Raw genomic sequence first — 26,489 nt, forward strand, 5'->3', positions numbered from 1 at the left:
ACTGCACAGGCAAAAAAAAACCTGATAGTTGTTTCACTACTGTTGTAAAATTATGTTTTTACATTCATGAACCATGTGCTGCGTAGCTGATTATGGGTGGGCAATATGGCAACAATATTGTATCAGGATCACAATCTTTTCACGATTGTTTTTAAGACTATTTTGCAAATTGCTTAACGGTACAACCAAACTAATTCCCATATTTTAAACAATATAGCCCTACATTTTCACAAAAAAACTATAGCACTTTGTACAGTACCTTCAGTGTGGCTGATCCCCAGTGTTGGCTCTGCCAATTGTAACCTAACTTTAGGTAAATGTACCTTTTAGTCTAATTAAGGTACAGAAATGAACTCTGAGGAACATTAACATACCCCCAATGGTACAAAAAAAGTTCAATTTCTGTACCTTAAAAGGTACATTTACCTACAGCTAAGGGTACAATTGGCAGTCTTGAGGGTACAGCAACAAGTAAAGGTACAAACTGCTACTCTTTTTTCTGACAATCTATAAGGCAATAACCCCTAATAGATAAACATTCTCAGCATACTCTATTTGGTGTCTTCTTTTCTCTTGAGGTGGTTAAAAATGGTTTGTTGTGTTGATATCTGATGCAAGAACCTTATCTTTGCAAATTTTGCTTGCACCGTGTAGGTTTTGGAAAATCGAAACAAGGTCCATTTTACCAATGTCAACGTTGTCCATGCTACTATGTTGGCAAATAGGGAATGTATTGCATGTTGTGCACTGCATGCTGCGATGAGAGCGCAAAAAAAAGAGAGAGGAAGAAATCCGAGGCACTACCTACTGTTTGCTATTACCGGTTTATTGGTGTGTCAAAATGGACTTGGCTTACAAAACACGTTTAGATGCATGTATGAGCCATTGAACTGCGACTGATGCAATGTGCACTGTAGAACATTACTAATGATCTCTGCATGATGGCAGATTTGATGGCAGATTTGATCTAATATCATCAAATCACACATCCCTATTGCTGATTCCATTTTGTCGACAGGAATGCCCATATTTAACTATAGTTCTTTGACTATGGCTCCTTGTTCTGATGCAGCATAATGTCCTGGCTATCTCTGAGAAGACTGGGGCAGGATTCATTTGAATAGGCACAGCGTGATCAGGATGGGCTAATTCATGTTTTCCTGACTTTCATCTCCTTCTTCTGAACATAGTTTGATTGGGGGCCATCTGAAAATACCACCTTCAGGGAAACCTACCACCAGCCACTCAAGTTGCCAGGGCGATGGCTTTCTGGGAGACTAGAGGCAAAACAAAAAAAAAAGAGGGGGGGGGGGACATCCTTCATGCTCACTTAATTGGAGGTTGCCTGTTCCAGAAAGCGTGATTAAGGGGAAGCTAGAGGGGATTACACGTCAGCCCATTTAAATGGATGAGCACAGTTTATCTACAGATAGACAGAAGGGCATACTCTATCAGCGGGATGCTGTCAAGAAGTGTTCTGAAAATGCATTGTGTCAAAAGTCTGACGTTTGACAGAGAAGCAAAAAGACATGGAAATTAAAAGCGGTAAGTAGTAGTAAATGCCATTTGCAATAATGCAATAAAAGTTCTATAATTATTTTCACTTTAAACCCATGAACATAATTTATACCGATTCCTTCCTAGTATTCTGTGGTTTTCCATCAATTCACCCAAGGAAGCATATGGACTGAATGCCAGTACAGGCTTAATATTAATCATTTAAAAATACTGTATATAAAAATGTCTGTTAAAGGCATATTAGTGTATATTAAAAATTAAACCTTCTCAAGTTTTTCGGAAGAAAATCAATCTGCCATATAAATTCAATCAACGTATATTTTCTCGGCTTGTGAATTTAGCATTGACAGCGGGTGAGTACAGAATACAAAGATCACATCAATCCAGGTGATTTATGGAAAGTCAGAAATGGGTCAGAAATATTCAAATATTTATTTGAATATTTCTGTCTTCACAATTTTAGAACACACTTTCTCTAAGCATGCTTCCAGGCTTGCTGATCAGTTCAATGCTAATTTTCCAGGGTACCTTAAATCCGTTATCAGTTATTCAGCTAAGCAAGAAATTCAGCTTCATGATGCAGACCCCTGTTCTTTGCCTAGTTCAGGGCACCTCAGTTTACAGGGGCTTTGTCTTCATTCACTTACATCTAGCTCAAACTACCTTAAATCTGACGCCTTATAGACCAATCACATCCCATGTTTACACATAGTCAGCCAATAGCATGCCAGATAGACTGTTGAGGACTGTTACAACAGACAGGAACAACTACATATGATTTTAGGGTTTACAAACATTTTTGACTATTAAACTTTATTCACTTTACCTAAAAAAAAATTACAGTTAGCGACATTTAGCAGAACCCAACTGGTCCACTAATGGTTGGTGGAAACACTAATCCGCTAACAAAAAAGTTCGCTTTGCTAATTACTGGTTAGGGGATTAACTGAACCCTGCCCACCACTGACTGACAGAAACTGTGAAATATTCAGACTGCTTATGCTACAATACACCCGATGCATATTGTAACACCAAATCTGGTTAGCGGAATGTGCCGCATGCTACTGTACTGGCAAATCATGGAGGCACTGAAGTTGCAGTGAAGAAAGGGACAGTTTTGGGCAATTTATTCCTCAGAGATTGAGATACAAATCCCTAGTAAGTATAGTGGCTCACTCTGCTGGGGGCATCTTTAAATAAGTCTCAATAATCTTTAGAGTGACTTCTGCCTGTTTTGCTTTTTTGACAATGCTGAAGGGTTAGCCAACCATCCGTCCTTTTTCCAAACAGCTTATCCTACTGGGTCGCAGGGGGTCCGGAGCCTATCCCGGAAGCTATGGGCACGAGACAGGGAACAACCCAGGATGGGGGGCCAGCCCATCGCAGGGCATTCACTTACACATGCACACCTATAGGCAATTTAGCAACTCCAATTAGCCTCGGCATGTCTTTGGACTGTGGGGGGAAACCGGAGCACCCGGAGGAAACCCCACGACGACATGGGGAGAACATGCAAAGTCCACACACATGTGACCCAGGCGGAGACTCGAACCCGGGTCCCAGAGGTGTGAGGTAACAGTGCTAAGCACTGCACCACCGTGCCGCCATATGTTTCGATATATTTCCACAGGTTCTAAACAAGGCCAAAGGATGTGCTGTAACCTTGGATTATTCTTCCCAGCCACACACAGCTTTAGTCATCCTTGGGATCATACCATTCTGTCCAAATAAAAAAGCCTTTATCTTAGTATTTCACTATAGTTTATTCTCCATATTCTCTATAGTTTATGATTACAGTTTGCTACAAAACGTTCTTGCTCCTCCTGCAGACACAGCCTAACTGTAAGGATGGTGTTGATAAGGTGATGGGTGTACAGTCAGTTCTAAATTTATTGCTTGGCATTTAGACCAAGATGCTTCATTGTGGCCTCTTACAACCAACCCTTTTCCTGCCCTTCCTTCAAGACCTTGCCTCCAGTGTCTTGCTGGTTTTGAAGCAGAGTTTGCTATTTACAGTCCTCCTGCCTCCCAGCCACGTAGATTAATTTTGTGAAACGTTCTGGATAAATATCGATTGTCGCACTACTACATGCTTCCCCATTCCTGTCTCTCTCTGCAAGTCTCTTTGTAGCTGTGGCTTCGTCTGAGTGGCGAGATGGTAAAACGCTGTGGAGAAAATGCAGCAATGCGAAGCATAAGGTCACAGCAACAACCAGAATGAATTAAGAACAAGGAAATAAATATTGCTGGAGTAGCCCGGGTGTTAAAATCCACTGGGAATTAATTAACCTTAATGAACCTGGCATGCTGACCTTAACCAAATATGGAATGGGAAAAAATGCCACGAACTTATACGGAAAATATGACCCATATAGACAAACACATTACATTTGTACATTTATTATTACAAACCTGACTCATACAAATTGTATTGCCATTATTCACTTTAAAAAATGTAATGAATATGCATTTTATATCTTCACAATTCTGCAGCACACTTTCTCTGAACATGCTTCAAATTTTGGGTTACAGGTTTAATGCTGATGTTCCAAAATTAGAACTATCTGGAAGACCAGTGGTTAAACTTTTTTTCCATTTTAAACATTTATTAATTTTGACTGCAGTTTGAATACAGTTTTTTCGGAAGTCAAAAAAACTTGCAGTCATAAAATGGGTTAGATCAGTATTTCAATAATATATAATATTATTATTGTCACTAAATCAGTATTTACGATAACGATTCAGTCAATTGCCCTGAGTTACAAACGCCTGTATGCGCCGTGGATGGGTTTTATACCATAAGCCTAAAACTTACTTCGCTGAAATGCTGGATAACCGAAACGTAAAATGGATAACTTAGAAAAACTCGCATAAAGTACTATTTGCACGTTAAGGTTACAGCAACTGAATATGACACTTAACTCCCACTGACCCGTATTGTAAATGTAGAGTAACGCTGATCCCCCAGGTTACCTATTAAAACGCTCCTTACGAGAATGCGACTTCGATTCCTAATGGTATTTAGACCTATTAGATTAAAAAAATAAACTCCAACGTGCGTAATTGAATATTTGAAAAAATATGTAGACCTATTCAATTCAACAAAGCTGATTCTTTGAACTTCACGCCATACGTGCGTATGCCTTATATTATACTCAATTGCGTAACCTAACTTTAGTTAGCCTTCTCAGAATGAGAAACAAAAAAAGAAACATTAAATAACATATAACGAATAATGCACGTCATGATGCCCGACGCGTGAGTAAAAAGTTTGCATGTTTTTTTTGCTCTTTATTTCGTGAAGCACTTTTAATGGGTGGACCACTTGACAGTAGGCTATTTAAAATGACAGATGTATGGACTGTTGCCTGCCAGTTGGTTACCGTTGTCATGTACAGGACACAGTATACATTTGTGCGCTGAATTCAGAGTTTGACATAATTTGTATCCTCGCATCTCCTACTTCCCCAGATCAAAAGATTATTCCTGAGTGCTGCCCGAAATCACTAAGCTTTTACGACGCGCCGCTTTGTCAGCTAACACCTAATTAAAGTCTGATTTAAACCTATTTATGAAATAATTTGATTAAAGTATAGATCATGGATGCACGGCTGTCAAGGCATACGTCTATCATAAAGTCCGCCGCAAAACATGCGTAATATAAAAAAAATCATAATTAATCTCACTCTGGCCCTCGAATTTTCGGATGATTGTGTCCAGGAAAGTGTTCTGCGGAGCCACGTGTCCACGTCGGACCGGCATCCTGACCGGAGGCACCGGGACTGAGGAGTCGAGGCCAAGCTGTCCGTTACCACCGATGTCACCCAGTGGGCCACCGCGCCTTCCTCAAACCGATTATAATTCCCGACCAAAGAAACTTCCGATCGCACAAGCAGACAGGCCAGCCTGAGGTGCCGTGGCTTCTGTAACGACAGTGTTGATCAAAATAGTTTCCAGTATCCAGCATCAAGCGCTGCGTTAGTTTTATTATCAAGACGTCACAACGTGAAAGTAAATACAGTCGGGAGCCCCTTCCTTCAATTTACTACAGCGACAATATGGTTACATCGTGCATGGAGAAATTTGGGGCATGCTGAGATATAATGGATTTATCATTATGGCGTTTCCTTCCTCTTTGTCCCGTCGTCTGCCTCCATCAGCTTTTGTACTCGGCGGCAGCGCTCCCGATGTAACGCGCTCGGCTGCTCGCGCGCTGGGAAGTGCGAGCGCCTCTCTAGTTTTGTCGCGGCTCCACTTAGATCATCTGCCGGAGCTCAGCGAGCCTCGGCTGCACCTGTTTAACCCTTGCTGCACCGAAATAGTAAATTTATATTAACCAGTGCATTCTTTATTTTACTTTGGCCGTATTTGATCAACTCTTATGCCTATAGAACAGCATGTGACAATTTAACTAAGTTAACGATCCCCGATGATGTTACTCAAATATGTAGTGGAAAGAACAGAGGAGAGTGTACAAATAAGCACTGTTTGTTATACTGTTAATGAACGAGATAGGTGGTGCAAATATGTATATATGCACTTTGTGGCATGACATATATCCTGCTGGAAGTAGCCATTAGAAGCTGGGTACACTCTGGTTATAAAGGGATGCACATGGTCAGCAACAATACTCAGGTAGGCTGTGGCATTTAAACGATGCTCAATTAGTACTAAGAAAATATCCCCCACTCCATTACACCATCAGCAACAGCCTGAATTATTGATACAAGGCAGGATGGATGCATGCTTTCACATTGCTTACACCAAACTCCCTACCATCTGAATTTTGCAGCAGAAATCTAGATTCATCTGACCAGACAATGTGTTTCCAATATTCCATTGTCCAATTCTGGTTAGCCAGTGTCCACTGCAGCCTCAGTTTTCTGTTCTTAGCTGACAGGAGAGGCACCAGGCGTGGTCTTCTGTTGTGGAACCTCCTCTGTTTCAAGGTTCCATGTGTTGTGCATTCAGAGATGCTCTACTGCATACCTTGATTGTAAGGAGTGGTTATTTCAATTACCGTTGCCTTTCTATCAGCTTGAACCAGTCTGGCCGTCCTTCTCTGACTTCTGCCATCTATAACGACGTTTTCTGTCTTTTTCAGTCCATTTTCTCGTAGAGATAGCTGTACGTGAAAATTCCAATACATCAGCAGTTTCTGAAATACTCATATCAGCCTGTCTGACACCATCAACCGCGCCACATTCAAAGTCACTTTAATAGCCTTACTTCCCCCTTCTAGCATTTGATGTGAACATCAACTGAAGCCCCTGACCTGCATCTGCCTGATTTTATACATTGTGCTGCTGACCTAGATGTGGCTGACTAGATATCGATTCGACGAGTAGTTGAACAGGTGTACTTAATAAAGTGGCCAGTGAGCGTAACTATAATCTCAGTTTCAGTGCGGTAGGAAAATATGATGCAACAAACTGTAAAAGCAAAGCTTTATCTAGGGAATTTAGCTTATTAAGAATAAACATGTGTGCAGTTAGGGGTCTGTCTCCACGGCCAGCAGAGCAATCACATCACTGGCTTTTAACTCTTAACTTGTACAAAGGTGAATATAATATCATTATCATAAAAGACGCGTATCAACAATTGTTTTAGGCTTACAGAAATTGTCATACTGTATGTCCATCCATCCATCCATCCATCCATCTACATAACCTCTTAAACCTATTATATGCAGTATATGCCACAAGGAAGCAGAACACCCTGAATGAGGTACCATTTGTTTGTGTCTTATTGAATCAGTCATACACCCAGTATTGTCCAACCGCTATCTGTGGACATGTTGCTATGTTGCTATGATATTTTTATGGTATTGCTAACAATGTCTAACAACGCACCTAGCTGTAACTGGTATTGTTAAATGGCTTTCCGACTTGTTATACTGGAACACGATTAGCTCGGGTATGACGTCATTCCCAGCTCTGACTTCTGACAATTTCCGGGTTTCATGCAGTGTTTAAATTCAGTTCCCATCTGGACTCAAGTTTTGTTAGTTTCAAGAAGGACAAGTAGTCAAACACCAAGGCATATTGAGATTCTCCTGGAGGTTAACAAAACCAGGAAAATTCACTTCCCGCCACCAGGTGGAGGAAATTCACGGGTTTTGTAGAGTGATATCTTCTATTTACCCAGCAGAGATGTGTAAAATATTGGCTGTGTATTTTCAATATAGTAGCGCATTTCCATATTTCACTGTGGGGTTCATTGAAACTGGACCAGACTCCATCTCATCATCCTATTTGGTGACCAACCATCTGATAAGTGCCCAATCATTTGCTGAGAGGTGTATGTGAAAGGTAAAGGTAGGGCTAGAGGTAGAGGTGTGAAAGGTAAAGGTAGGGATACAGGTAGAGGTGTGAAAGGTAGAGGTAGGGATACAGGTAGAGGTGTGAAAGGTAAAGGTAGGGATACAGGTAGAGGTGTGAAAGGTAAAGGTAGGGATTCAGGTAGAGGTGTGAAAGGTAAAGGTAGGGATACAGGTAGAGGTGTGAAAGGTAGAGGTAGGGATACAGGTAGAGGTGTGAAAGGTAGAGGTAGGGATACAGGTAGAGGTGTGAAGCTACCATTGCCTTTTAAAGGCAACAAAGTGAATTATCTCTCTCCACATCATGACTTTACCTTCATTAGTTTCACCACCTGTCTCTTCTACCCACCTGCAATGCTACAATATATAATTCCTTGAGATTTAATCTATTTTACTATTACATTCTTTTTTGTTTTACCCTAAGACCCTAGGGTAAATATCTGAGTGATATTTTTTTAAAAGGAAGCCCATTTACACTGCACATAAAAAATTAAAATAATATATTTACTGAGGCTTACCAAGTAATAATATTTGTTTGTTTATTTCTATTTAAATGTGATATATTTCCTGCTATAAACATACATTATGTGTTGTATTTTATTTGCTACAATGCATAGGACAGAAGAAATTTAGAATTCTTTCTAAAGATGTGATGTTTTTAACCCCCCCCCCCCCCCCCCCCCACACACACACACACACACACAAAAAAATATATGGAAAATTCGGTACCGCACCAAATTATGTATTACTTTCTTTGTACTTCCCACTGTAAAAGAGTAGTGCTGGATAATACTGTCATATACAGTTATCCGTGCCGCTAGATGGCGCCCAATGCATTGTACGATCAGCTGCACTAGGTGTTTCTCTTCAACTTTGCGATATTTCGCACTATATTACGTTGTTTTGCAATACGTTTATCCATAATTCGCACTGTGTGTGATCAAAGTACATAGGGTAGAATAAATGGACTAATAGCTATAAAAATTATTGTTATATGGGTATGTCTAATAATGTGTATTTCAAGCAATGCACACCATTATACATGCCAGATTAAGTATGTTTAAATGTATTTATTCAGAATTGTGTTCATTTTTCCTCACCATGAGAGTTACATTAAAAGTAGACATATGTTGGGAATGTGTAAGTAGGCTGTATGTGATGGATGTGGTCCGCCTTATAATTGAAAAACTTTGTGGTTCTTGGTGCAAAAAGTTTGCCCACCCCTGCACTAGAGTAGCAAGTATGTTTATTATACCAATGATATAAATACACAAATAATATTTTTAATTTTATATGACTGTCAATCAAGCATATTATGACTAATATGTATCTCATTTTTCCTCAGCAGAATAGTCACGTCTGTGGGCCTTTGAGGGAGGCCCTTATCCTCCGGCTCCATGGGCGCCGCTATAGGTGGCTGCCCTTCGCTGCCAAACTTGTTCTCACCTGTATATGTGTCTGTGTATCATGGAGAGCAAGATGGAGGAGGCGCAAAGAGAATTTCTCCATGGGGATCAATAAAAGCAACATCATTTGATTTTTTTTGTATCTTACAGTTACAGAGAGTAGAAGTTGTAAGCTGTCTAGGCCACTTTGTAGGAAATATCCGCAAAATCGAATCGCATTTTTGTGAAGACATAACGCTGGGAGAACATGCAAACCGCACAAACATCGACGGCTTATCGTACAACAAATAGCAGCTGCGCCGACCCCTGCCTCACGCGCAGCCAGAAGGGGCGGGGCGGAAAAGCCTGACTTCCGCCTTAGGAACCAGGTGCATGCTGGGAATTGTGCAAGTGCCCTTTTAGATCGCGAGCTGTTCTCGTGCTGTGTAAGTCCTCATTTTATCTGTAATGTACATTATCAGTGACATTACGACCGGTTTTATACATTTCCCAGTTAAAGTGGGCCTGTGGTAAACATTTATTTGCAACACGTAGCTACGGAATACCAAAAAAACCGAAGACACTGCAGTTCAAGCAGTATCACCGGCATTAAGGTAAGCAATGAATGACAGTCAGCTTTCGCGTTGCTGTGAAAAGCTATACATCCAACAACGATTTTTCCACGTTAGTCACCCGTTTTTGTAATAATATTACTCTTGTATGTTTCATACTTCTACAGGACCAGTTGCAGGTGTTACTGATTATAGTATAACTGATGATGTTGCTAACAATTAGCATAGCAAAAGACCAATTTAATAATAATAATAATTATTCAGTATTAATAGTAGTGTTATGTTCAAAAACTTAAAATTAAGTTCAATGTATCGTGAAGGTTGCTAATTTAATGCAATCAGAATAATTATTATTTGAAAAATAGAATTCGACTATTGTCAAACTCGGTTAAACAAATTAGGAATATAATGGAATTAAGTATAATAATGCAAAATGTGAGAATGTAATACTAATTATTGAAAAGTGAAATTTCCATTGAAAAACAAACTGGCTTCAGTTTATCCATGTATGTGCAGAGTTTTTGAAGTCATTAATCCATTAACAACACAGTAAAATGGTAAAATGATCACATCATTTGGGTATTTTCCTAGGGAAAAAATCGTACTCATTCCATTTGATCCTACTATGCATGATATGGAATTGAACAAAATTTAAAGGACAACATCTTTAGATAGAGCTGACTTAATGAGTTAGGAATTGCCAGAATTCATGTAGTACTTATTTTGCACAGGACTTGCAGACATTTTAATATTCTGTTTTGCAAACAGCAGAAACCTATCTTTAGATCAAGTGTTTTGAATCATATGTGGTTCCATAAATAGTGTCATGAGATGCTCTTCTGTGTAATTGTATGTGATGCCATAGCAGGGTATGTGTATTGTAATGTATCTTTTATCAATCCATCTCTTCCACTAGCGATGGCTGAGGTGGAGCTGTCCTGTGTGGCCTATGTGAAGATGTACTTGCACGCTTCCCTGTTCCCACACTGTAGTGTGAATGGGCTGCTGCTCTCCTCCAGCCCACCAGGGGGTGATGTGTGCATTACTGATTGTGTCCCACTTTTACACTCACACCTCCCACTAGCCCCTATCACGCAGCTCGCCCTAACGCAGGTAGGCTGGCACAGTGCCTATTACGTCTTCGTTTTGAAAATGAACAATGAAAGAGACACACTTTCATGGGTGCTTTTATTGTTACAGATGGTTGTATTTATGCTGCATGCTAGACAATGTGTTTGACAGCAAATAAAAATGCAAATAATGTTCAGTGTCACTTAGATCGGTGTAGACTTGTGGTTTTTAATGAAGTGGAGTTTAAATTGTTAAATGTAAATGGTGTAGTTAGTGGTGGGCAGGGTTCTGCTAGCCACTTTTTGGCGAAGATACCTTTTTTGGTTTAGTGTTTGTGTTAACTTAGAAATCCTGTTGTGGACATTGTTCACAGGTGAAGTGAACATTTGTAAACTTTTAAGTCATGCATATTTCTTCAAATTTAAGATTGCCTGGGCTAAATGTAAGTGAACAGAGATAAAGTCCATTTAAACTGGCATGCCCTGAACTAAGTGGCAAATGGGGGGCTTTATCGCATAGCTGGATTTATTGCTTATCCAGATAACTTGTCAGGTTTAAGGTACTGTAGTTTAAATGGACTTTGTTCACTTACATTAAACTTTAGACTACTTTAAATCTGACCAGTTATTCAGCTAAACAAGAAATACTGCTTCGTGATAAAGGTCCCCGATTGTATTTTGATTCTGGTTCTGATTCTGATAGAGCTATAGACCAATAAAGTGCAGAGACCGTTTTTCCAAGTTATGGGTGAATGGTGCCATGTTTGTTGGCCCCAAGCGGCTTCAATGAGAGTAAAATGTTAGCACGGGCCAGTTGCGAAATAAGAGTTTTTGTCGAAGAAACCCCATTTCGTACGGAATATTGCAAAGAAAATTTCAGCGCATAATTATTCTGGAGACTCCACAGAATTGTAAATATCCTCCGGTAATCAGTCTAGTATGACAAATGGGTCTTTAGTGGTAAACAGTTTAAAATTTCATCTCTCTAGGTATGTTTTTATGGGATTCAGAGCCAAGAACCAAAGTTTAAATGAATTTAAGTTAGCAATCAATTTTTCTTTTTGTGGTTTATCAGTTTGACATTATCGAATTAAACTTTTGAGTTGGCAGATTAGCGGTTATCGTAGCTAACTTTTAGCTGTGGCCTCCACTGGATAAAGTTAACTGAGTACCTATTTTAGGGCTTTAACTGATTTACTAAGTAGAGTATAATTATAGTTCATGGTAATTCATACTTTAAAATAAGTTTTCCTTGTTTAATGATTTTAATTCAGAATGCGTTTTTTATTCTAGGTGGACATATGGTGCATGCAGACAGACAAGAGGATTGTGGGATACTACCAGGCTAACGCCAGCATATCAGACTGCAGGTGATTGCATCGAATCTCCCCACATACTGCAGTTTGCGCTATTTGTGTTTTGAATGACAGTGTGCTTCACACATCTTTCTACGCCGCTTTCACTTTTTCATTTAGTCTTCTGTTGGTTATCAGATGCCTGTTTCTTCCTCTCTGTGTGCATTCCCTGGTTTGCCTGCATAGCACTGTTAGCTTATCCTCTCATTGCTCCTGTGTGTCTCTCCGCAGTCCTACCCCCAGTGCGCTGAAAGTGGCTGATCGCATCTGGGAGCAGTGCAATCAGGCTGTGCTGTTAATGGTGAGAGAACCAGCAACGGCCATGTGTTGTCATGAGTGTGGAACTGCACATGCTTTGTGTATCACTGTAGATCTGTCACGTGGTCTACAAATACAAATATAGAAGTCACATATAATTGTAGAATTGAATCACACCATACAGAGTGCCATGTTAAAATCCATACCTGATATTTTTGATAGTTACAGTAAAATATAAAGGGAGCCCACAAAAAAAGTAATGATTCCGGCATTCTTTTTTCTTTTTTCATGTATTTGGTGTGGTGTGGTTTATGCTGGCAGTATGTGTAGCTCCCAGGATGTTCCCACTGTAGCTGGGGAGATTTAATCCCACCCGCATATTATTGGTCTGCCTAATTCAGTGTCCCCTGTCCAGTTGGAGATGCCCAGAACAGATCCTTTGGTAGCTGACCAGGTGACATCCTTATGAGATACATCAGTGGCCTTTTCTTGATCTGAAGGAGCAGTTACTGCATTGTACGGTCTGTCTGAGGCTCAGTGAGCATAGCAACACTGTGGAGAAACCACTTGTACATAGACCCTTTTGTTTTCGTCATTACCTCTTGAACATTAGGATTGGGATATAGATTGACCAGTAAACTGCAGGTGTCTTCAGATAATCACTTCCCCACTAAAAGGTGTTTTCCCACTGCAAGAACGTTTTACAGGAACCTGAACTTTCCTTCAGAACTAGGAACTTCTTTACTGTCACCACTGCAGGAACTTGGCTAGATTGTAGTTCCTGGAGGTAGTTCCAGACACGTTTTTTCAGTCCCTATTCCAGACTAATTACATTTAGTTAGAGCACAAACAACTGGGATGGGGCCTGGGGCTTATGGCGATAACTTGCTGATTGGCTGACCATAAGCACCGTTGCCAAGTTACACAGAAATATGGGGCCAAGATACTTTTCGATTCTTTGTCCCAGACACTTGCAGGTTGGGTAATTGGTATCTCTAAATGTGTGTGAATGTGCATCCTTTGATGAAATGGTATCTATGAGGATCTGTCTATGGTGTCTCCTGCTGTGAGCCTTTTTTGAGGCTCTAGGCACACCAGGAACTGGTACTGGATATGCAGTTATGAGAATTGGATTGAAGTATAAAATAACGCAGTGTGCTAGTCAAAATCCTAATTGAAACCTGTTTGACATGTGATGAGGATAACGTCAAAAACCCACAAATACTAGCTGCTGAAGTAAGCTGTCCTGTATGTTGGAGTTGACCTGAATACCTCCTCAGTAATGTGTGTCAACAGCATTATTTGCAGTCATTGCTGCTAAAGGTGGAGCAGCCAGTAACCGCTTATTCACACCGGGCAATTTGCTGATGCATAGTTGTAAATAATTTAAATGAGTATTAGTGTTTGTGGTGGTTCGTAAAAATTTGAGAATTAAAACCATTCAAATGAAATTGGGGGAGCCTTTTCATGGCACTGAATAGTGCAGGAACAAGAGTGCAAAGAAAAGAAACCATCCATTCATCTTCTGCTCGGGTTAAAAAGAAACGGGTAAATTAAAATGGCTCTGAAACTAATCTGTATGCTGAGTATCTGCCATTTATGTGTGAACACCATGACACTTTGCGAATTAAATAGTTGTTCCGATGACATTTTTTATGTCATTGAAATCCACAAGTGATGGCTGAGTTTGAGAATGGAATCCTCCAGAATACTTATTGTGCATTAGATATCTTTGGTGATAATTTTACTCTTTATGAGTAAAAGGTGGCAAAAAGAAATGTTTTTAATATTAAAATGAACAGGGCCCTGAACTGAAAGGACTATGCACCACTATGCAGCATTATGATTGTTTAGGCGGCAGATGGAGACGCCTTTAAACTGGTCCTGCGTGGGTTTTTTTCAGATGGACAATGCCAAGATGTCGGTGGAATGTCGAGTTCCTCCCATTGTGATGTATGAACGCAGAGATTCGAGGTGGACACTAAAAGACAAGCAGACGTGAGTAGCCTAGCTTGTGTAGACGTCAGATGTGAGTAATGAAGTAATGGCAGTAAGGTAGTATGTTAGCAATAAAGCGTCTGTAGTTCTTAAGTATACCGTGTATTTTCTTCTAGAGCAAATTCAGCTGCGTAATCAAAATACCTCTCTGTGTTTTTGCGGCATGCAGAAATCTCACTCTCTAACATGTGTCTTGACTTACCTCAGGATAAGTTTAATCAGCATAAAAAAAGCATCGTTTATGTATGTGGTGAGCTTTCAGTTGTGTCTTGCATTTCATCTGGCACAATTCATTTTACCGTATTAATTCCCCTTTCTCTGTCAAAGGATCATGTTGCGTCAGTGGGAGGAGACTCGTTCAATAGCCAATCAGTTACTGGATGCCAGGGATCATACATTACTGGTGGATTTTGACACTCATCTAGATGACATCACAAAGGACTGGACCAATGAGAAACTCAATGCCAAGATTGCTGAACTTGCGTCAACTGCCAATGGCAAAATTTGAATGACATAAGGAATATATGTCTGAAATGTGAATATGCAAGTGAACACTGGGTAGTTTGTTTCTAAACCTGCATTTTAGCACTGTTAATAGATTATTCAAAATAGTTGCTAAGACTGTAATACAAAAATGTTAGCCACTGTCACATTTATACAGAGCTTGTGGATTTGCATAAAGAATGGAACGTATAGAGCGTTGTTGTGCACTTTGCAAGCTAAAAAATGGCAGATTGAGGACTTTTTTTTCCGCCGTTTTTCTCCAGAAACTAACTAGATTTGTAAGCTCACTTACGAGTCTAAAGTTATTTCAAAAATTACATTTGATTTAAAAATCTCTAACAAATTTTACCCATGCATCAAGACATGCGTATAAACAAACTCACAGGACCACATCCATTTACCTGTATTTTACATAGTAATGAATAAAAACGTTCATGATAAAATTGAAAAAAAAAAGAATGTAAATCACAATTTTGAGGCAAGTATTTATTGGAAGATTCCGGCATGCAGAATTCCAATTGCAGCTTTCCTCTTTCAAGAACACAGATGTCAAACTCAAGGCTCATGCACCGAACACAGCCTTCTGCCTCATTCTATGTGGCCCGTCTGCATAATATAATATTTGCCCATTGGTAATCATCTCCTGATTCGAATCAGAAGCATTTAAAGGCATTTGATGATTAAACATTGAAGGTGGAGTTAATGTGTTGTTAGTCTGTTGCTCATAGAATTCAGTCCATGAGTTTGAAATGAGTTTGACACCCCTGTTCTAGAAGATGGTCAGAAATGTACTCTTTCTACCTTCCTTCTGTCCACCGGTTCCAGTTCCAGAAGGTATGTATTTAAATTCGTAGAAAGGTTCATGGATGCAACTTGTGGTTTTTACATGGACAGTAGTATAAAAAATGGCTTCTTGATGGACAATACGGTCCTTAGACTTAAGAGGGGCTTGTTGAGTCATGGCTGCTTACCCTCTCTGTTCCCTTGGCAAGGACTGTTGATTTGCAAAGGGGGTTTAAAGGCTGGCTTTGTTAGTAAACGAGGTGGCCAAAACTGGGGTGGTAAAACCTCATTTATTCAATGTGGAGTTTGTCTTCATGCATTCATTTTAGAATCAGATAATAACAAACACTGTATTTGTATGTCTATGCACATGTCCCTGCTTTTTGGTGCATTTTTCGACTAATCACCAAAAGCCTGCATGAGCCACTGAGGCTAGATATTTATTTTTTAAGCAAGTTAAAGTTGTTTAGAGTTTTCAGGCTTTCCCTGTGTTCGTGTCAGTTTCTTCTAAATTACTCTAGTTTCCTCACACATTCCTAAAAAATACTTGGACTAACTGGCATCTCTAAGTGGTGTACCGCGTGTAACTGTTTAGGAATCTGCGTGTGGACTGGGGTTGCTGCCTTGTGTCCTGTATTGACTGCAGTGTCTCCAGGCTCAACCCACTGCCAAATAAGCAGTTGGAGGATAGATTGGCAAACACTATTTACCTACAAGGAATTTAACCTAATGAAGCAAAGCATGTTCACATGCTCCATCACACGAAAGCGTGAAGTTGTAGTGTAAGGCTGATTCTATCCAAAAACATTTGGTTGGTTGATTAGTTTGTGCATACAGGTTTTCATTATAGCAGCCCACAGAGAACAGAAAGGCAACGGGATTAATGTTTATATAATGTAAATGATGTAAGCTTGCCTGGGGAGTGTAACTTTTAGTAAAGCACCACTTCACTATGCCTAAAGCACCTGGTAACTGCTACCAAATATAATCAGCCTATAAATAGGCTCCAGTGTTGCTCTGATCTAATGGGATGAGAGAAACAGACAAGGCATTTTGGGTGGGGTGGGGGCTCTTAACGGGTAGAGTGAGGGTTCACCGCCCTTAGTGGACAGTGTTAGTCGTCCTTCACCCTGATTCAGCAAATTTAAATACAAACACAGTCATGGGGAATTGGACCTGGAGAATGTGTTACCCACAGAAGGTAAGGGCTACCAATGTTGTTTGCAACAATATAACCATAATCCCTTGATGTGATGCCATGACTTTGGTGAGGGGTCATTAGCTCCTGGCCCGTGTTCACCATGCTCGATTTAAGTTTGTTTGTTTATTGTAAAATGTGCAAATAGGACATACTAAACCTGAAATACTAACTTCTCTTTATTATTTATGAGTATGAGCTTTTCTTTCTACAGTATTTGCTTAATCATCATTAACCTTTTTTTTTTTTATTTGGTGGTTTTCTGAGTATGCATGCAAAACTGAAGTGAAAAATATGACTCGTGATATTATTCCAGGTGGGGCAGGAGAGTTATATAACTACAGTAACTGTTGCTCAAATGTAGAAAAAAAAATGAACACATGATATTCATGACTTAAAAGAAGTTATTCATTTAAATCGAATGATTTAAACAAAAGTTAAAACCTTCTTAAACTTTCCCTGCTTTTCTGTAATCCCCTCTGCTGAAGTTATGCATTTGGAAGCGTCTAGTTGTGCCTTCACAACCTGAATAATTATGCTGGTTCTTCCCCCTCAAACTATGTGTAGGGTTTGTAGGGTTTGTGGCTTTTCTTACTGGTTCCACAAATGATCCAGAAATACCCTTTGCAGTTTTTCATCCACTTTTACTATCCCAGAGTCATTCATCCTTCTCTTTTGATCCATTTACTCCCCCCAATTCCAGATTTTTGCACAGAATCTGCTAACAATAATAAGCCTTTTCTCACATCTGTAGCTCTGTGGAGCTTTTTCTGTTTGCCTGGTGTCTAGTGGCTCAGCCAGATCTGGTTTCATCAGTGTCCGTCTGGCATGAATTTCTCTTTTTAAAAATAATTCAGCAGCCGAATGTCCCGTAACTGAATGAGGGGTGCGCCGGTACTTGATACACCAGCCAATCAAGTATGGGATTGCGACATGTGCATCTCCTTCTCAGCCCAAAGAGAGAGATTTTTTTCAAAAAGTGGTGTGCACCTTCCTCTTCAGTGTTATTCATGGACATCCAAAGAGTCACTCCCTCCAAATAAGATTCTAAGTCTTCATCATGGCACTATTTATCCAAACTGCACAATAACTACCAATTGTTATAAAACTAAAGCTCTTCAATCCAAAAAAAAAAACATTAATTCCTCATCACCAGTTCATTATTTGTGTTATACATGTAATTTTAAGAATTGATTTATTATGCATGTTTTTCTTTAACTGATGTATTATTAGCCCACCAACTGTGTAATATTTCCTGGCACTGAATTCTCCACTATAATGGGCAGGAACACTCCAATTCCGGAAAACTCTCTTTCCACAAGCAAACCACTGGCTGATCTTCCCACTGGTTCAAATGCATACTTACATATTAATATACCTTCTACTACCTTCTTGTGATAAAATAACTGTCATTCTTGCATTGTATTCTCAGGGTATGAGTCCTTAATATTATGTACAGAAAGACAACATGCACCATTTTGGTGTAAAATCCATTTAGGGTATTTATTATTTACAGAAAGACAACATGCACCATTTTGGTGTAAAATTCATTCAGGGAATATAAAATGTTCAGAAAGACAACATGTACCATTTTTGGGGATACTGGTGCACCTTGGCACACATCACTTTTTCTTTTTAATTACATATCATACATATCCTGAGACCAATACATCACATTGACATAACAAATGTAGGAAGAAAATCTCAGGCATGTATTTTTTTATTAATTACATTAATTACATATCTTACTTCAGAACAAAGTTATCTGCAGTTAAAGGGCTAGAGTGGGTAAGGTGTCACACTCAGTTCAATTCATTGTCATTAACAGAATGTAATGTTTAAATGAAAGGGAGCTGCGGCAACATGCGCGACATAAGGGAACTACTATAATGCACTATAAATGCATTGATAGTGCATTATAATGTCTTATACTGACCATTACAATGCATTATGAAGGTTCACTGCTAGTCAAAAGCTTTTGGACACACTGAGATTTTCTCTGGGAGTTTCTCAGTTAACATTTGCTAAAAATACACTCAGTATTCTTTACTACCAAATAAATCTACATTATGTTCATCATTTGAGTACCTTTATTGGCAAGAAAATGTCATATTTTTGTTTCATCAAAATAACCTCCTCTAGCAGTTATAACAGCATAGAGAATTTTGGGCATTCTTTGAACAAGGTACTTTAAGTACTGCTCTGTTAGTTCTTTAAAATCAGTACATTTCAAGACAGTGTGAAAAATGAAAAAGCTGACCCTGTAAGGTACACAGATCAGAAAATTATACAGTAAAAACCGGACAGGAACGCAAACATAATACAGCACTGGAATATTGCACTGGGTAACGCCGTGGCCAGAGGAAAAAAAAAAAAGGAAGGAATTAAAAAGTACTGCTCTGTTTCATGGGATGAAACAGTTAACTAGTGCATTTAAAGTTAAAGCACGGCCTAGAATGTGATTATGCCATCACCACCCAACCAGTTAATAGGATGTCAGACACATTGTTATATATTCTTTCCAATGTAATAAAGGAAATTTGTTTTATTTGATTTATGTTTTAATATATAATCATTCAATCAACTTTTTAATAATAAAAATCTGCAGTTTATGAAATAAATGGAAAAAATGGTAAAAACCTGTGATGTGCAAAAACATTTAACATCTATAGTGCATTATAAAGCATTCATAATGCATGGTTATAATGTGTTGTGCTTTTTGATAAATAGCTATGTTACGACTAGTCACACTCTCCCTACTAACTGTCAGGATACATTTAGAAACATTCTTCTTTTTGTTTGCTATACGTTTCTAAAAGTACAAAAAAAAATGCAATCTGTTTTTTTTTCTCTTAAACTCTATTACCACTGTTACAGAAAACATCTAAATCGATCAAGAAAATTGTTGTGGAAAGCAGGAAGAAGAATTTGCTTCACGTAGATTTGTGTGATGGAAACATATATGATTTATGGCATGTACCAGGACTTTGTAAGTAGCCTAAATTTTGTTGCTTTATTATAATGTTAATTCCAAGCTGCTTTAGTGCTTGCTACGTACTGTGTGTGTTGTTTGGTCGTGTATATAAATTCTTAGGATCATGGAGGACAGTACAGCTAGCACAAGACCAAATTTGCAGTCAGAGTGACACTTGCAGTATTTGTATTAAATAGCAGATTGCTTTTCTCTACGTATGCATACATCAACCTAGCTACAGTAAACCTTGAGGCCTGACATCTATGCATATGACAAGTGTAATTGACTTTGACGGTCAAATGAAAATATTGGGATCTGATCATTTTTTCTGCTCTTCTGCTTTACAGTTAACTTGTCGCATATAACCCAACTTGCACTCAGCCACAACAAACTGACAGGTAAGTGTCATACTCAGTAAATGCACCATGCAGGTGGATGTTTATTAACATTTAAATGCTATTTATTGCTAACTGCTATTTACCAGTGGCAGGAGGAGAATGTCACTTCAAAAGTCTTAAAGTCAAACACCATTTTTAAATTTAACGTTAATTACTAATTAAGTTTTCTTCATGATCTCCGTTGTTAAGAAACAATCCATGACATCGAACTTCAATCAGAATATTTAGTGAAAAATGCCTAAAAAGAGACATTACTGCAGAAATCATCCATATTATTAATACTAACAGCAGCAACAAGAGCTATTTCTCTTATTTTATACTTATTAAATCATTTTGGTTATTGATCTGACCCTGATAAATTTCTATTTTTGAATCTGCTGGAATCCTATCATTCTGTGCAAACACTAATTGGCAATTTTATTCGAAATTCCAGACCACGTCTGGCACCGTCAATCACACAAGATTCAAAATCGCTTAGATCACCATTCTAAAGCCTGGCCAATTAGTAAGTGAAAGGACATGTGCCGCTCATTAACAGTTAATTCTTTTTAAATGAGTCTTTTAATTAAATCATCGTGATCACTCAGTCGATTCATCAGCTCCTTTCCATTTTCATTCATTTGGTTACATGCTAACAAAACACACATTCCATGGTTATGGCATTTAATACTTACAAAAAAAAATAAAAAGAATGCATATATTAATTTACATTATTTACATATACCTGCAGTGTGGTGCAGAACATGCCAGTAACAGGAAATTGAGCCCTGCAACTTCACAATATATTGAAATTAAGTCAACATAACATTAAGTTTAGCATAAATTTAAAATATATTGTTTTCAGTTTCATTAACCTGGCCCATGAGTGTTCATGGCAGTAGCTGGTGGGGTAGCCTCAGTTATTATTTGCTGATACTGTCAGTCACAGTTTTCATTCATCCATTCAATCATCTATTCATCCCTCCATCCACTTTCTAAAATGAACGCTTATCCTGATCTGGGTTGTAGACCAAAGGCTTTTGTGCAACACACATTTGAACACTAGAGGGCAGACTTCTCACAGTAAAAAGAACTAACATGTTTTTGCCGTGAGGAGGACTTCATATTTCTTCTATTAGGAATTTTCATTACATTTAATATTTAAGGAAATTCAATTAGCAATTGGACAACTATATTTTGAAATGTCGAGTATAAAGTAGCCCAGTAACAGCAGTGCTACCAGTGTTTACTTGTTGCCTTGTATGTGCTGTCAAGCTGGTATTGGACACATACGTCTTCACAGATTTCATGACTAAACCTCATATGACTGCAGTCTGTCTGCGGTCTTGGGTTAGTTGTTGTGATTCCATATTTCAGGCCTGAGACGGAAAGGCAAATTGATTTTATTTATGCAGTAAATGGAGGGTGTGTGGGTGCTATTTTCACTAATGACGGATTTTACGGGACACTGTGATAGTGACAAAATTCACTGATTATACATGTTCATTCAGCCATCCATTATTTTTCCATGGATGGCCGTACAGTGCAGGGTCATCAGGAAGGTGCGAGGACACTCCGGACAGCACACACCTGCCCTCCAAAGTCACACGCTAGTCAGAGACACCAGTTTACCTACTTCAGACTGTGAGGAAACTGGTTTACACAGAAGCACTCGCAGTGTGACAGTCTCGGAGATGAGAGGCCACAGCGTTACCCACTGCGCCACCATTACCCAGTGCAATATTCCAGTGCTGTGTTATGTTTGTGTTCCTGTCCAGCTTTACTGTATAATTTTCTGATCTGTGTACCTTACAGGGTTGGCTTTTTCATTTTTCACACTGTCTTGAAATGTGCTGAAATATAGTTTCTACTTTGCTAGTCGTCTCTGATGAGATAATCAACACTTACTGATTGCTGTTTATATAAATGTTAGTTTTGATAGTCATTTGTGATGTCACGGTGATGTAGCATTAACAGAGGAACATTAGTGCAAGTTCACCTTGAGTAGCTGCTCAACTTTCCTTACGTTCACCCTTTTGGAATCTATGCCAGCGAAGGGTATTTAGCCACAGTTTGTGAAATGGTCTGGAATACAGATCTTGGTCAGCGTAATTCATGAAATTAGTAAAGAAGCTCCATTGGGTTGTTAATAGACTTTTATCAAGGCTCCGGGGAAACAAAGAAAGTATTAATCGAAGCTGCTGCTAGACACGTGGGATTTCACCTATGACTTTACCAGGTATTGCTGTCAAGGTCATGCAATACACAAGTCAGCTTCATAAAAGAGGTCTTGGAGTCAGGAGAGGTTGAGGTAAGCCGAAATAGCACCGCTGCCATTTGTAACAAGTTTTCTGTGGATGGCACAGTGCAGGGTGACCCATCAGATGATGAAATGCTCCTTCTATAAGCAAGGCTGGTACAGCAGAGAGTCGAGTTTACATACTCAGTGACTTCATAGTATTAAGCACAACTTACCTTAGCTTACACCTGCCACAAAATAGACACTTGCAATTCACCTCTTATTGCATGATGAAAAGTAATTTCATTTCTTGATATTAAAACCTGAACTCTTAACCTAACTATGGACATCAAATAAACTGTAACATCTAAGGTGTCAGACAGAGCTGCGGAGCAGATGCTGATCTGGGATTCAGTTTTCATTATCCTGGCAATATCATGCTAGTTCTGCTGAATTTTCTAAATAATCTCGTAGGACCATTAAGTGAAACATGAAGTGTTTGTCTGTGTGTGTGTGTGTGGGAGGGGGGGGTGGGGTGGGGTGGGGTGGTGCATGTTTGACAGAGATAGATATCCTGCTTGATATCTTGTGGGTCTGACTCAGAAAATGTCACCCATGTGGAAAATACCAGAAGGGTCAAGGGTCACGGGACAATCTGTTGTGTGACTCAGATCCTGCCGCATGTTTCTGAACTTGGACATACAGAGCAACTGGCACACGCAGATGGATCCATCCATGAGTTTTTGTGATTTTTTTTTCTTGCCGAAAACTCTGTTTTCTCCCTCTCATAAGGTTGCGCAATAAAGAACAGCATTAAAACAGGTTCCCTGCATCGTATGATGTGAATAAAAATTAATATAAAAATAGAACCAATGAGATGATTATCCCACTGATGGTAATGGTGCTTGATTAAGATACTGATGAGACTGGAAAGGGTAAGATCTCACAGCGCTGGTGCTACAGTATCTGCAAGCGCAGTGATTTATGTAGCAAATCTGGATCACACTGCCATTCATATGCACTGCATATGCATGTAAGGAATCCACTTGCAGTGTCTTGTTTTAGCAAAATGATGGGGTAGTGAAAAGCAAAATAATATAATGTAATACAGTGTAGACATACACCGGGTATTGAAAGGTAGCTCAAATACAAATAAGGGCAGTTCTTTACCACCCCCCTCCCCCTTTATACCCCAAAAGACCCTCCCCAACAAATGTTGACGATCTCCTGGCGCGTGAAGAGCTCCTGACAGGATGAGGTAGAACTTGACGGAAGTTTTCCATGACAGCAAACGATAAGTCAGGTCTCTGGCCAATCCAGATACAAATTTGCTATCTGTATTCAAATTACCAACCAATAATTCTGGGACATGGGGTGTCACGGTGGTGCAGTGGTCAGCAGCGTCACCTCACGCCTCTGGGATCAGGGTTTGAGTCTCTGCCATGGTTCCGTGCGTGCGGAGTTTGCATGTTCTCCCTGTGACGTCATGGGGTTTTCTCCAAGTGCTGTGGTATCCCCCTACATTCCAAAAGTGTGCTGAAGTTAATTGGTATTACCGAATTGCCCATAGGTGTGTGAGTGTGCCATGTGTTGTGCTGGCACCATCTTGGATGTATGAATCATGAGAGATCATTAGTACTTTTCCTTACATGCATTTACAAGTAAAAACAAAACACAAACTCATACACAATTTCTGCCTTAAGCAAAGCAAGACATGCAGAAGTGCTGTGAGCAAAGACCCATCTACGTATATAAGTCGCTCAGTTTCTAAGTCGACATTCATTTTTGGTTGATTTGCAAACAGTTACAAGTGTGAGTTTTGATATGACTTTTTCTTGTTTCTTGTTGTCTAGTCATTTTCTTTCCATTAGTGTTCCTTACTGAATACGCATTGATGTTTGCGATGCACTGAAGCAGGACACTGCTTAAATCTGTCCCAGATAGCTTCAGCATTTCCGTTGTTTTCGAATGGGCCTGACTGGGATTCTCTTCCCTTCGGGTGAGTCAGCTGCTGCTTGGGACCTGCCATGTATCATTAACCTTGACAAACCTGGCTTCTCCTTTTAATTAATTGCTGTTCATATCACTGCAGTTTCATTACCCACTCATCTTGCAGCAACAACTGGAGAAATGTAGTAATTTGCTCAGCCGAAATTGAAAACGGCATGTTGATTTTACGGAAGGTGGATTCGGCTGCAGATTTAATTTGAGACTCTTTCTCTTCACCATGCATGTCAGAGGCTGTAGCCTATTAAAGTATTGCAGCTTCTGGAGCGAACCATAGAAATCTTGTCCTTACATTACTTTTGGGTTTCGGTTCGGGAGAGTCTGTTATGTAGTTTGTGCAGTGTGTTGCGCTGTGGCGTTATAGAGCAAACGTCTTTCATTGCTTACATTATTTAATAACATTTCATTGTAGAGTCACATTAGTGTTGCATGTTTTAATGAGCAGAGAGCAGATACAGTAGGTTTCCTTTTCTTTTTCTACATGTACCTGTAAGAAATATGGAGCTACAGTACCTGTGTTCTTCGGCGATTCTTAATCACTTCTCAAATATCTCCCCAGATATCACCATGTTAATGTTTCAGCATCGAGTCATAGTTAAATGCGCTGAATTATGGTCAGTGTTAAATCATCAACGTTGAAACTGAATAAATTTTTGGTTAGATTTTCAATATTGAAAAACCGATGGTGGCAGAACCTTGATTCAATGTTGATATAAAGTGAAAGATTGAAGATCAACGTTGTTTCGACCTTTTTGTCTGATCAATGTCGTTTCAACATATGTGTGCTACCTGGGTCTGTTTGAGCCTTTCCTCCTCTCTGCTGCCAGGGTTTTGGAGATGGTCTAGTGATAACCACTGTCGTCTTTTTTTTTTTTTTTAACAGAGCTTCTTCTGTGAAGCAGTCCGCAGTTGTGAGCTGTGCTTCGCTGTCCTTCAAGCGAAGCCATACTCTGATCTAACTTGCCCTCCCACAGAGCAGCAGGGAAGACTTGTCTCATTCGTTAGCCACGGGCGGGGGTCTGCTCTTATCTTGGCATATGTCTCGCTTACATGCCGCTGAAGGGACCTGAAGAAAAAGCATATTAGATGTTTCACAGAAATAGATTTCGCTGCAGATCCATTAGTTACTCCTGCAAGGCTGTTTCTGAAACTGCTTGAACACGGCCTGTGATTTGGATTTGCCTGGCTGCGTCCTTTCGGCTTGCAGGCCAGTGAGAGGTTAGTAACTGTAGAGGCAGAGAGGTGAGGAGTTGGTTCCATAAGCTCAGCATCAACCTGCAGGGTGTCAATGTCACCGAGCTTTGTGTGATACAGAATAAAATTCTAAATAAATTTCCTTTTACGAGTAAATGATTTTTTTTTTTTGACCTATGACTTGGATTTTTTTTTATTTGTGATTGAGACCCAGCTATTGGTGGCCAATATTAGCCCACTGGGTGAAGCTTTACTGTCTGAATATAACTAGGCTTAATCTGCCTATGTGCTACAAGCAGAGGTGAAGGTTTAGTGACTGTTTACAAAGCAAATCCTTTTCAAGTGTTGAGCACTGTCAGTCGATAACTATGCAAGTTTTGAACTCCAGATATTTAAGATTCATTTAACATGCCCTAAATTCAACTGTGGAAGTTTTCCACTTTCTTATCCTGTATAGTGCCCAGTTCTTCTGTGATTTTGACATTCATGTCTGCTTCACTTCTAAGCCTTTGGTTAAAGACTTTTTATATCTTCTTGACTCCTTTAACCTTGCTCAGTTTGTCACGCCCCGCTTGTGAACATGGACATACAGTATTCTTGATTTGATGCTGTCTTTAGGCCCACCAGTTCATGATGTTAAAACAGCCGATGCTTGCTTACCTGATCACAAATCTGTCATATTTGCTTCTTCTTTTTCTAGTCCCATCTTCTGCCCTCCAAATATCCTACAGACTTACC

At 39.4% G+C, this 26,489-nt stretch overlaps 3 protein-coding genes across 11 annotated transcripts in view; 2 read left to right on the top strand and 1 right to left on the bottom strand.

Moving 5' to 3' along the window:
• Positions 1-5,719, bottom strand: part of LOC125740735 (potassium voltage-gated channel subfamily H member 2-like) — a 120,280-nt gene extending 114,561 nt beyond the window's left edge. Inside the window, 1 exon segment of the mRNA XM_049012296.1 lies at positions 5,205-5,719. Coding sequence (XP_048868253.1) covers positions 5,205-5,280 — 76 coding nt within the window. The 5' untranslated portion in view covers positions 5,281-5,719.
• A 3,879-nt stretch (positions 5,720-9,598) lies between these two features.
• emc9 (ER membrane protein complex subunit 9) lies at positions 9,599-15,211 on the top strand. Its single transcript, XM_049012318.1, has 6 exons — positions 9,599-9,836; positions 10,711-10,907; positions 12,158-12,234; positions 12,451-12,520; positions 14,381-14,475; positions 14,803-15,211. Exons 2-6 carry the CDS (start codon positions 10,713-10,715, stop codon positions 14,981-14,983), a joined length of 618 nt encoding a protein of 205 aa, XP_048868275.1. The 5' UTR covers positions 9,599-9,836; positions 10,711-10,712; the 3' UTR covers positions 14,984-15,211.
• Positions 15,212-16,187: 976 nt separating this feature from the next.
• LOC125740738 (complement C1q-like protein 3) overlaps positions 16,188-26,489 on the top strand; it is a 58,477-nt gene continuing 48,175 nt past the window's right edge. For 2 of the 9 annotated variants that reach the window (XM_049012310.1, XM_049012313.1), the window contains exons 1-3: positions 16,773-16,963; positions 19,838-19,949; positions 20,282-20,332. In XM_049012310.1, the coding sequence (XP_048868267.1) occupies positions 16,925-16,963; positions 19,838-19,949; positions 20,282-20,332 (202 nt within the window). In that variant the 5' untranslated portion in view covers positions 16,773-16,924. Of the gene's footprint in view, positions 16,964-19,837; positions 19,950-20,281; positions 20,333-21,855; positions 23,049-26,489 lie in introns of those variants that run through there. The other 7 variants (XR_007397753.1, XM_049012316.1, XM_049012311.1 and 4 more) reach the window with 7 other exon arrangements.

The sequence above is a fragment of the Brienomyrus brachyistius genome, chromosome 4 (assembly GCF_023856365.1).
Source record: "Brienomyrus brachyistius isolate T26 chromosome 4, BBRACH_0.4, whole genome shotgun sequence".
In the NCBI taxonomy this organism is placed as follows: Eukaryota; Metazoa; Chordata; class Actinopteri; order Osteoglossiformes; family Mormyridae; genus Brienomyrus; species Brienomyrus brachyistius.